Source organism: Equus quagga, chromosome 4, assembly GCF_021613505.1.
Source record: "Equus quagga isolate Etosha38 chromosome 4, UCLA_HA_Equagga_1.0, whole genome shotgun sequence".
NCBI classification, from domain to species: domain Eukaryota; kingdom Metazoa; phylum Chordata; class Mammalia; order Perissodactyla; family Equidae; genus Equus; species Equus quagga.
In genome coordinates, this window is record NC_060270.1 from 119,642,992 (window position 1) to 119,655,955 (window position 12,964).

The 12,964-nt window shown below is 36.4% G+C and overlaps 1 protein-coding gene across 2 annotated transcripts in view; it reads left to right on the top strand.

Moving 5' to 3' along the window:
- Nucleotides 1-12,964, top strand: part of ITGA4 (integrin subunit alpha 4) — a 71,475-nt gene that overhangs the window by 29,131 nt on the left and 29,380 nt on the right. For both annotated transcript variants that reach the window (XM_046659873.1, XM_046659874.1), the window contains 5 exons: nucleotides 1,323-1,417; nucleotides 2,626-2,716; nucleotides 3,310-3,355; nucleotides 3,737-3,891; nucleotides 7,104-7,258. In XM_046659873.1, coding sequence (XP_046515829.1) covers nucleotides 1,323-1,417; nucleotides 2,626-2,716; nucleotides 3,310-3,355; nucleotides 3,737-3,891; nucleotides 7,104-7,258 — 542 coding nt within the window. The remainder of the gene's footprint in view (nucleotides 1-1,322; nucleotides 1,418-2,625; nucleotides 2,717-3,309; nucleotides 3,356-3,736; nucleotides 3,892-7,103; nucleotides 7,259-12,964) is intronic.

Genomic DNA, 12,964 nt, shown 5'->3' on the forward strand with positions numbered 1-12,964 from the left:
TTTTCCCCATAGACTGTCAATTCCTTTTGCGTACTGCCCTGTATTGCTAGCTCCTGGCAAATGCCTGGAATACAGTAGCTGCTCAATAGTTGTCCACTGAATGAATAAGTGAATAGGTGTATTTGTACATGAAAATTTAAAATAATTTGCACAAGTCAAAAGAGGCTAGCCTTAGTATGTCTAAACACAATGAGTATAAGGTGTGTCTACCATTTCATTATAGACGCATATAGAAAGGCTTTTGCATTTTTAAAATTGGATTGCATTTGGCATAGAGTTATATGTCAAAGATGTATTTATTCCCACTGAAATAGCAGTCAAAAGTTACCATTGTAGTTGTTCAAAAGGTTTTAGGTCTGATAAACAGTACTAAGTAATGAATACTGTGAAAGCAAACTTTCTGTATTTTAGGTTTCTATTAAAGTTATAAGAAAACATTGCCTATAAAGAAATATATGAATATAATCAAATAAACACAATACTTGGTAAAAATAATGCTCTTGCAACTGTAGAATATTATTTTGCTCCTGTGTGCTATGTATTTGTAGCACATAAGCAACCATGTCATTCTTAGTTTCTATTTCCTCTTGCTTTTCTTATGTGAGTTGATCAAGTCTTTTTTCTCCACCTGGTGTCATAATCTGAGGCAAATCTCAAAGTCATAAAGGTGATGCAGTCATTATTTTACAGAATAAATCAATTTTCTGAAACCGTATGTGTGTGTGTAGATACAGATATCCTCAGCAAATTCCTTAATCATTTTCCTTGGAACAGGAATTAATTTAGAAGTCATTTTGCAAATAAAATAAAGCCTAGAGCTCAAAATAAGGATTCCTGTGGTTATAATATTCATAGATGATAATAACTTATTACGTGCTATATACTGCTCTACGTACTTTACATGAGTTATGTCCTTCTTTGCTGAGGGTCGGTTATCTGATAATCCTGTGCTGTAGATGAGGGAACTGAACACAGAGAGGTTAAGAAATGGACCCCGTGTAGCACAGCTGGGCACAAGGGCAGTACTACGGTCAGGCCCCAGCTGTCTGGCTGTAGAGACCATGCCCTTAGCCATTCTGTTAGACTGCCTCTAAGACCAGTTCACTCTGTGACTTCCACACGCAAATTGTTCTGTACAATTCTGTACATCATGATCATAGTATTTTATAATATTTTTTATGTCTAGTGAGAAAACTGTTAGTGTTTTGATAAGGAGTTTTCTTATATTATGTGATATGAATTAAGGAGCATGAAGGTTAGTTTTCAGAGTTGCATTCTTTGTAGCAAGGATTTGTTTTTCTGCCTTTTAAATTCGTGCATAGATATTGCTATTGGAGCTCCACAAGAAGATGACCTGCGAGGTGCTATTTACATTTACAACGGCCGAGCAGAGGGGATCTCATCAGCCTTCTCACAGGTAGGGCGCGACTGGTTTTTCAAAAGGCGCACTGGTAATGAAAGCTTCCAGAAAACTTCCCATGTTCATGTTGACCTATTTTTCTTAATTTGCTCTTTCAAACACTCACTTCTCTATTTCACCACTTTCTTATAATAATAGTAGATGGTCTCATTTTTAAGGTCATTAACAACTCTTTGAAACCATTTTTTTCATAAATAAGAGTTCTGTTTCACTTCCATTTAAGTTTGTCCTTAACCTATTAGAGATTTCTCTCTGCATTTCATGAATTTATGTTCTGAGGTAATATCCACACTATTCCAAATAAGCGCATTTGGATTTGATTAACTGTCGTGCTTTGTGGCTAGAGCCCTGTATTTCATGTAGATTGCACAGTGACAGAAACACTCATGGTACTCTGTGTTCCTCCAGTGCAGAGTAAAAAGATGATCGTGCTTAAAGTTCCCTGACCTAACTCTCACTTCACTTTGTCTTCTGAAAGATCAGGGCATTTCAGTGCCTAGAAAAAAACTACATACACATGCAGGAAAGAAAAGTTTTCTCAAAGTTACTTTCATGGAAACATTAGCTAAAACTGTTATTTTTGATTAGGTAAAAATAGGCAAATGGTTCTCTATATTTAACACGAAAGATTTATACTTGTCTAGTAAGAAATACTGATTTTCTCAGTATGGATAACAGCCTGGTACTCATAAATCAGTATTTGGACTTGAAATTGGGCACATGGAATAGGGAGCACATATCTAACTTGACTTGTCCTTCTCAAATGCTGGGAAGCCATCTGGCTGAGTAAAGTGGCTTTCATCTTAAACCTGAGTAGTAGGCTCCACTAAGTGATTATAGATGTTTTCTTTCCCACATTGCTTGTTTGAGTTTTCATTTTGGTCAGGGAAATAAATACAGAGCCTGAAAGGAGCCTGGGGAGGGGGAGTCAGGACTGTTTTAAAAGATCTTTACTACGTAGTTTTCCCTTTGCTCACAAAGTAAAGAAAGTAATTTTTTTTCTTGTCACAAATTAGATGTCAGCTGACCATGTCAAACTAGAAACTTTTGTTTCTGTTGTTAGACACAAGAATTTGACTTAACTACAATGCATTTTGTTAATAAATGTGCCAGGGCATGGGAAGGCTCATTATTAACTAAATCATTGCTTCTCCGGGATATCAGGTGTTCAAAACTGCTTCCCACTCAACTTATCTATTTTTCAGAGAATCGAAGGACTTCAAATCAGCAAGTCATTAAGTATGTTTGGACAGTCCATATCTGGACAAATTGATGCAGACAATAATGGCTATGTAGGTGAGTATAAAATTTACTGTATTCCATAAACTGGAATAAGCTCTATTGTGAATGCTGATTTATGGTGAAGTACATTAAACTGGTATGGAAGAGTTCTAATGTACTGATTGTTTTTTTCCTTCATTTTTTTAAAGCTGTTTAGAACTCAAGGATTGGTCAGAAATAATTAAGTGATTCCTGAGCTTTACACTGTTAGTTACTTAAAGTTTTATTCCTCGTTCTTGAAAAAATGAAAAGCGCCCATGAAAATAAATCAAACATATAATGATGAAAAACGACACTTTTTTTTGTAATTTGAAAGGAGATTTCTGGGTGAATATTTTTAGTCTAAAAATTGAATTTTGTTTTAATAAGCCTATCTTTAGAGTATCATGAGTTTATATGATAAAGTTTATGTTATTATGTCATTGTAAATGAGTAGATTCAGACAAATGTAGAGTGAATCTTAAGATGTAAGTATATCTTTTCTAATTTTCTGTAAATAGTGTTTTGACATAGTCAAAAGGTGATATGTAGCTAAGGATATAGGGCTGATAAGTAATTTTCTTTGACTAATGATGATCATTAATCTGTGTTGTTTTTTTATCCTCCAGATGTAGCAGTTGGTGCTTTTCGGTCTGATTCTGCTGTGGTGCTAAGGTAAGGTTGATACATTTCACTGCTTAATGACAATTGGGCTTAATTGTAAATGATGGGAGGCAATTTTTAAAATCAGCAATGGTGGTAACCTCATAACACTCTTTTTGGTATTCTGAAATTTGATTATTGAACTTTAGGATACTTTTCCCACCTTACATAGATATAATTAAACAAATCATCAAAGTCAATATTTTTAGAAACTTAAATGAAAATTTCTCTTGATTCCTGTATGGAAGTGTAATGGAGTATATATGCACATCCCTTTAGTAAAGCAGTTTTTTGAAATTACTTGATCAATGGAAACTGACAAAACAAATGCAATTGCCTTCTTAAGGAAAAATAATTATGTAATTAATATTGCTAATTTCATTTTCTCCTTAGGACAAGACCTGTAGTGATTGTTGAAGCTTCTTTAAACCATCCTGAGTCAGTTAATAGAACGAATTTTGACTGTATTGAAAATGGATTGCCTTCTGTGTGCATGGATCTGAAACTCTGTTTCTCATACAAGGGCAAAGAGGTTCCAGGTTATATTGGTAAGGGTGCCCTTACAGAATTAATTCCTGATAGAATGTGCACTTCACTCGTCAACCTCATGATCATCTTTAGAGCCCTCACTGTTTCACCATAGAGGGCTTCTCTAGGATAAGAGAGAGTAGCCACGTGGTAATGCCTTCTTCCTCATCTTTCAGGTTCTTGCTTTGTTCTAACCAATGAGTGGGGCACATTAAGGCTGTGGTTGTTCAGAGGTTATAACAAGAAGCCAAGAGAGAATATCACTTGTTATATTATTTAAGGTGAATGAACTGGACATACTCTGTAAGATCTCTTTAGAATAGAAAAAACATCACCACAGCTCTTCTTCCGTTTTACTGGGCTCCTTAAAGCCTGGAGCCAGCTTAAGGTGGAAGGCCTGAAAGGGAGAAGATTCTTTTCTTCGTGTTCTATTCTGTTTGAGTAATGGAAGAAGCTTATCTGGAGTCTAGACCCTGATTCTAATTCCCTAAATGACACACATCTCTTAAGGATTTACTATGACTGTCAGCTCCTGAGAGCCAAGCCTGTTTCCCCATGCACAGGGAACTCTCAATTATCTGCTCTGGAGAAAATAGCATTGATATGGCTCATCCAAATTGTGGTTAATCCCAAATCACATATATGTGACTTCATAAGTATTACGTTTTTTTCCAGCAGGTTAATGTTCCTAATTATGTTATATTTAAGCTAATAGAATAACTACTAATGAAACTAGCCCATGGTAGGAGAGAAACATACCTGAGTTTATTATTTGGACATTACTAATTCACAAAGTTCATGAGCCCCGTAAGACCTGTTAAGAGTTGATTGTACTCATGAGCCTGCAGGTTGTCATCATCTAAACCTTGTGAAGGACAGCAAATACTTACTGAATCCAACTATGGATATGTAACAGAGGTCTCAGTCTGAATGAGCCTGTAATGAGAAGTACAGAATGAGCCTGGTATCTCTACTTTAGATCAGACTAATTTTTAATAGTGCTCGCAAAAGTCCTTTGTTAAAGATGCAGTGATAGGACAGCGGGCAAAACCTTCATCTGGTTACTGATTGGAGAAGTGGTAGTTGGAGAGCGTGACCTCAGTAACACAGACAAGCTGATGGATTATCTGAAAGATACACATCAAATAGGACCGTTTCACTTTATGTAAAATCTGTGCTGATTATACTATCAATTCCATTGTGACCAGATACTTTTAAAAATGGTTGAAAACAAATATGTGAAACATAAATAATCATAGCATTGTTAGAAAAACATGCTTTATAGTTGTTATAAAATGACTCCTTGAGAGAAATAATTCACATGGTAAGCGTATTTAATAAAATCAGGACATTTTGCCTCTTACTGTGAGTGGATTTTTATTCACCCCTTTTTCATTTACTTTTTGTCTGAACTCAGGGTGATGAACTTGTAGACGGTTATTTCAACTGCAGCTCCATCTCTGAGGCATTGAATTTCACTTATTGTAATTTTGAAGTCAATTGATGTGGATTTTATTTTCTAAATAAAAGAAAGGTTGAAAGATTTATTTGAAATTTGTAGGAGTAATATAAGTTTTATACTTATGTTTCCTTGAAATAAATAGAAAAAAATCCTTCCAGAAGAGTGAGTTACTCCTAAAATGTAAATGAACACTTGAAGAGTTATATAAATTCTTTAAAATATCATTCTGAATTATTGCTCCTGTATTAATGAATGACATCTCAGAAGACTATTAGATGTAGCTTGTTTTGCAAAACACCCTTTTATTATTTTTAATTTTTTATTGAAGTATAATTGACATACAGCACTATATAAGTTTTAGGTGTACAACACAATGATTTGATATTTGTATATATTGTGAGATGATAACTGTAATAAATCTAGTTACCATCTGTCACCACATATAGTTCCAAAAATTTTTTTTATTCTGATAACTTTTCAGATTTACTCTTTTAGAAACTTTCAGATATGCGATACAGTATTGTTAACCATAACCATGCTGTACATTTCATCCCCAGGATTTCTTTGTATTATAACTGGAAGTTTGTACCCTTAGACCCCACTTCACCCATTTTGCCCACCCCTACCGCCTGCCTCTGGCAAACACCAATTTGACAAAGAACTCTTTTAGATTCAAGAAATAGCTCTTACTTTCTTGGTAAGATCTGGCTTGGAGTTTTTTTTTGTTGCTTGTAAATTTTCCTTATTTTTTTGCTTATTGAAGATCTTCTTCAGCAGATGATTATTTACTATGTCAGATTTGAAATAAATTTTTACCAAACTGCCAGAATATTTATTGAGAGAATGTCTATCTATATTTGTTTACTTTTGTGCAAATTGAAACTAGAAGGTCAAACTAGAAGCCAATGAAAACATGGAGGGGAAATAATCAGGGCCTAGGGCTGGAAAGGAGATGTCTGTGAGTCAACTGTTTACATAGGTTTGACTTTTGAACTACATGTTCACTTTTAATAAAAAATCCAAAGAGGGGACGTCCCCATGGCCGAGTGGTTAAGTTCGCGCACTCCGCTTTGGTCAGGTCACATTTAGGTGGCCTCCCTCATGCCACAACTAGAGTGACCTACAACTTAAAAAATATATACAACTATGTACTGGGGGGATTTGGGAAAGAAAAAAGCAGGAAAAAAAGATTGGCAACAGTTGTTAGCTCAGGTGCCAAGCTTAAAAAGAAAAAAAAACCCAAAGAAAAATGGCAAGCCTTCAAATTGGAAACAAATGGAAATAAAAGAATCTAACCATATATGAAATTAGTTATGTAACCACACAAGATAGAACTATTCTAAGTGACGCTGAGCACAGTACTCTGCTTGTACTTTCTTAGTGGAATGTTCTAGAGACAAAAAGGGCTCAAAGAAATCTGAAGCTTTACTCAGGACTTTTATTATTAGTAACACTTTTGGCATTGTAGTTTTGAAAGGTTTATATATAGGAGGATTAAGCAAATAACTAAAGATGTTAATATTAAAAATAGAAACCAAGAGAAAAGTTGATAAATCTTTTTTTAATTTATAAAAAATTTTTGAAATTTGTATCTTTAAGTGGTTGCCTCTTCCATACTTCAGGTTAGTTTTTGCAAGCTATTTAATGAAGAGAGGTTAAGACATTTCCAGTATTCTACGTAACTTTGACCATTATCACTTCAAAAATAACGAAGTAAATGCCTTTAGATAACTACTTATATTAAGTGCAATTCTCTCTATATTTTTGCAGTTTTGTTTTATAACATGAGTCTGGATGTGAACCGAAAGGCGGAGTCTCCATCGAGATTTTACTTTTCTTCAAATGGAACCTCTGATGTGATTACAGGAAGCATGAAAGTATCAAGCAGAGCGGCTAACTGCAGAACCCATCAAGCATTTATGCGGGTAATGTCAACTAGTTTTTATTAACGGATATGTGGGTAATGTCAACTAGTTTTTATTAACAGATATGTGAACTTCAGTATTATCAGTACAGTAAAAATTTTATTGCATTGGTATCTTTTTATAAAATGTAGTTAAAGCAGATGTTGTCCCCTCCTGAACTAGCTGACCTGTTGTTCCAGAGTCACAATGTTAGACAGTCTTGTGACCTGGATAATTCAATGTCTACTTTTTGCATCTTCTTTTTTTCATATTTTACTGCATCACTATTTTTACAGATTTGCCTTTTTTTCCCCCTGCAATTGCTATTTTCCTATCCCTGTTAATACAGTTGCCTAGAAATGTACATATTGAGTAGCTCTGCTGAGCCTCAGATCCATTCCTCAGTAGGATTTTTTGGGGGGTGAGTGGGAGGTGGGGAAGTTGGTTTATTTTTCATGCGACTCTAATGAAGCTGAATCCAACATGACTGCTTTTGGATTATGTCCTTGTCTCCACGCCAGCATTGTCGGTGATGTCAGTGGGAACTCGCACAGTTGTAGCGTGGTGGGGATCCTCTGTGGGCCAGGACCACGGCTCTCATGCTGGTTTGGGTTATGTGCTGCCAAAGCACAGCTGATTTCATGTTTCTTATTAAAACATTCATTCCCAAACTGATCATCATATTCCTTGCATTGGTCAAGTTTTATCATATGAAGCAGTGCCAGGTCTTTTTCATTAGGGAATGATGTTCTTCATCAGAAAATCTACTGTCACAAAAAAGCCAAACTATTCCCAGAAGTCCTTTCTGGGATTTCTAATAGTAGCTTCAGCTTAGAACTTAATTTTCCCTTAGATACTTATCCAAGCAAATGCGAACCAGCATCAGGACTCCAATGCACTGTTAAATACTAAGACATAGAATCTCTGTGCTATTTCTTCATTTCCCTTAACGATTTTTATCGTCATACTAGAATAAAGCTATTAGATAGTTGAGAACCAAAAGTATAGGATGATATTAATGTAACCATCATTTACTTGGCAGAGATTAAAGAGGTTCTTTTTTTTTTTCCATCCTACATCGTTATGATTTTACTTAGGTTAATCAATTTTGGACTAACATTGAGACCATTTTAAAGACAATAAAAGGGCTGACATTAGACATTCACAAACATATTGTGTTGAATTTGTAAAATGGCAGCAACTTGATCTAATTTATTTAGTTCTGTTTCTTGGCGTTGTTCCTATGACTATGACTTTATCAAAATTGTACACTTTCTCTGGGATGAATCTGGAGTAGAAATGATAGTAGCAGAGGTTTCTGTGTTTGTCGCACACATACTTGTAATGTTACCGTGGTGTCAGTGGCAGCAGGTTACAGCCATTGACTTTAGGCCTATTGTCAATGCCAAACAAAAGCACTAAGCTCCGGGGTTGGTACGTGGTAGGGACTTTCTAAAAAAGTCATTGTTTCTTCCGATATTTTCTTTTCCTCTCCTGAATTACCTTGCTTTTGTTTGGGACATTTCAAAACTTATATACAGAAAGGCAAAAGGCGATTCCAACCTTCTTTCGCAACAAACCCAGTGTGGATGAGAGAACCACAGAAGCAGCTGCCCCAACCTTGAGTGCCGCTCAGGAGCTCTAGCTGTTCTTTGGGAAAGTGTGGGAATATAGAGAGTGCATTTTCCACCCCTACCAGCATGGTACCTGAGGCATTCAGAAACGTATTAACACTGAAATGCTTCTGCAGTCTGGAAGAATAGAACAGCAACCTGAATTCTTGTGTCTTGCTAATAACAGAGGATAAGAAGATGGACTGTGGTCAGGATGCCTGGAGTTTTCCTTTGTTCCGTATAACGTATCCAGTATCAAGAGTGTTAATATACATATGCATTCTACCTCAGCACCCCTTACAATGAAATGAGGTGACACTTCTCAATTATGTACTTAGGCCTGCAGCCCCCACCGCTCAGGGGGCTCCCTGCCTGCCAGTTAAGCATACTTTCCTTGTATAGTTCTTCCTGTTGGCCATACCAGTTAGGCTCAACTTATCCATCCACTCAATTAATTCAATAGGTGTTTATTGTGTCAGATTCTGCTTGAGGCACTTGTGTAGATCAGTGCATGAAATATAAAATGATTACTACCCTCATGGAGCTTAGAGTCTAGTGGAGTGAGACAAACAACAGCATGAGAAAACTGTAAATTTTATAGTATTTTAGAAGAAGATAGTGATGGAAAAAGGAAAATGAGGGCAGGATACAGGAAGTTGGGGAGTGCTGAGGAAGGAGTGAAGAGTGCCATTTTAAATAGGGTGGTCAGAGCTGGCCTCATTTCAGAAGGTGATATGTAAGCAAAAACTTGAAAGATGTGAGCAAGTTACCTGTGTAGGTGTCTAGGATAGTGGTTCTCAACTTTAGCATTCAACAGCATCGCCTGGAGGGCTTGTTAAAACACAGATTACTGGGCCCCACCTAGAGTTTCTGATTCAGTAGATCTTCAGTGAGTCCTGAGAATTTGCATTCCTACAAAGTTCCCAGGTGATGCTGATGCTTTGGAATCATACTTTGAGAATCTCTGATCTAGGAGAAAAATATAAAAAGAAGAGCTAAGTAAAAATGCCTCAAGACAAGAATGTGCCTGGTGTTTTAGGGAACAGTGGGGAGGCAAGGATGGCTGGAAAAGTGAACTGGGGGAAAAAGTGTCAGGTCATATAGGACCTGTGACTTTTTCTCTCAGTGAAATGAGAATCTATTATAGAGTTTTGAGCAGAGAAGTGACATGACCTGAGTTAGTAACGAAAAGGAATACTCTAGCTGCTATGTTGAAACTGGACAGTACAGGACCAAGGGTTGACACAGGGAGAAGAAAATACTGCAATAACCCAAGTGAGAGATGATGGCTCCACTGAAGGTGGTGGAAGTGGATATGGTGAGAAATAGTTGAAGACAGACCCCACACAATTTGCTGACAGATTGGAGGTCTGGCATTGGAGAAGGAGAGGCTCTAAGATGACTCCAATGTCTTTAGCCCGAGCAACTAGAAGAATGTAGTTTTATCAATCAAGACAGAATATACAAGGGAAACAACTCCTGCATGGAAAATTCTGGAGTTCAGTTGTGGACCTGCTGAACTGGAGAGACCTGTTTTACTTTCAAGTGTAAATATCAATTAAGTGTTTAAAGATACTCATCTGGAGTTGGAGAGAGGCATAGAACTGGAAATGTAGCTTAATGTACCTTTGGCATATGCATGGTTTTTAAAGCCATATGAGATGGCTGAGGTCAACACAGGAGGAGAAGAAAGCCAAGGTCTGCACTCTGGGACACTACAACATGAAGAGGTTGCAGAGAAGAGAAGGCTCACAAAGGAGATGAGAAGGACCCATCAGTAAGTAAGAAAACCAAGAGCTTAAGGCATCCTGGAAGTGAAGCGAATAAAGCAGAGCAAAGAGGAGGGCATGACAATGTTCTTAGTGCTGCTGCTTGGTCAGATAAGATGAAGACTGAGAACTGACCATAGGGTTTAGCAATGTGGAGGCTATTAGTGATCATGACAACAGCATTTCAGAGGAGTAGGGGAAGAGGAGGAGAGTGATTGAAGACAGAGAGTATAGTTGTTCCTTCACAAAGCTTTGCTCCAAAGGGGACCAAAGAAATGGGATTGGGAGTCAGCAGCTGACAGTAGTAGTGGAATGAAGTGTTCTTTTTTTCTTTTAAGATAAGAGAAATAGTGTGTTTTTATGCTGATGGATGTGCTCCGATAGAGTGAAATAATTATGATATAGATGAGAGGACAGAATAGTTGGAGCAAAGTTCTTGAGAAGGCAAGAAGGATGGGATTAACTGTACAAATGAGGGAAGGTGGAAATTGTTTATTTTTTTCTTAAAAAACTCTGTTGTATTTTAGTTGTTGATAATTATGCCACGCTTTAATTTTGGCTATTAGAGACATAAAATTATTAGATTTTACAAAAGCAGAACCTACAATTTAGAATTGAAAGTTTGTAAGTGTTTTCTAGGATATAAAGGAAATGGTTAACTTTTTTATACCTTGTAGTATTTTGTCTATTGAAATTTTCTTTTATTAGTCATCGCTTTTCTCTTTATGAAAATATATTTCTACATCCATGTCAGTATATGAAAATGAAACTTTGTGCCATATTCAAATATACAACTTTATTAGATCTTAGAGATTTCTTAGAACAAGATCTTAGGACAAGGGATAATTTTGAGGCTGTTTTGATTTAGGGAAACCCAATCAATTACAGCAGCTTTTAGACATGTTGGAGCAGCCCTGGCAGTGAGACTTTCCTCAAGTTTTTTATAGATGGTATTTCTTGGTTGATCTGGATGGAATCTCTGCATCAAAATATTCACTGATGTGTGAGAAGAGAAGAAGGGTGCTACATTGGGATAACAAATAAAGTAACAGCTTTCCCTTGCTGCCCACAGCATTTTCAACAAAAGCTAGAAATACCTAGCTTTGTTATTGGACCAGGAATGCCGGTTCCTATTGATATTCTGAGATCCAATGAGTTCAGTGGCCTTAGCGTGTTGTGTAATAATCATGAAATCAAGCTGTGTAGTAGATGAATTTTTTTCTTTCCCTTGGTTTCTCTCATTTCTGGATTTTGGATTTCTGAAATAAAGGAATTTTATTTTGTTATATAGGTCTTTAGATGACTTCTAAAACCCATCTTTTTCAGTAACAACTTCAAGAAAATGAATATGTATTTGATTAGTAAATATATTTTATTTGTATTTTTTATTTTTATTTGCTTATATTGTTAAGCTATACAAGCACATAGTTTAATGACGTCCTGTTTGCTCCAAAGCGGTTATATTTTAACCATAGCACACTATGGACTGATCCATGTATGCGTACATCTCTGCTCAAAATCTAAGCGCAAGCAAACTGTATAACTATACTGATATTATAGTATTCTAGAAGTTGGCTGCTTATTCTAACACGTGTTAATTCTTTGTTAGATTGCAAGATCTTTGAAAACAGGATGTTATCTTTTGCATGTTTGTGTTCTTCTTAGAGCTAACACAACTCATTACATAAAGCAGAAAGTCAGCAAATATTTAGTAAATTTATGGATGATATGTTCTCAGTGCTATTTAAAGAATTCTGTAAGAGAAATTCTGAAAATGTTCCGTTGGTATAATGGTTAGGGCATCTGTCTTGGAGGTGTTGTCTTTTCTCAGTTGAAGTGTCAGATGTTTGACAATTCTCTACCTTCTGAACCAAGATTACTAGAAAAAGTGATTATAATTACATGTGGTGGTGCTGGCTCAGGTTCCGGTCTATGCCTCAGTCTTACTTTCTCCCACCCCAACCCATTCCCCACGTTGACACCAGAGGGGTATTTCAAAAACACATACCTGCACACATTCCTTGCTTAAAATTTGTCTATGCAAGACCCTCCCCATCCCCTTTCAAGTGTATATTAGGTAACCCTCCTTTTTCTGTACTTGTGTTTGCATATATCAGAATACTCAGCCCCCACACTATTCGTGTGGATTACGGGTTACAGACTGTGACATAGGTACAAACATTCCGTTTTGCTTCCCTAGAGCCTTTCTTGCACACAGTAGAACCATGAACAGATATCTTAAAATTTTTATACCTCAACATCATTTTTCATTCAGTAATATTTTATAAATATTTGTGACTCCACCCTTTAAATAAATTCCTTCACTCCGTAAACACAGTAGGACA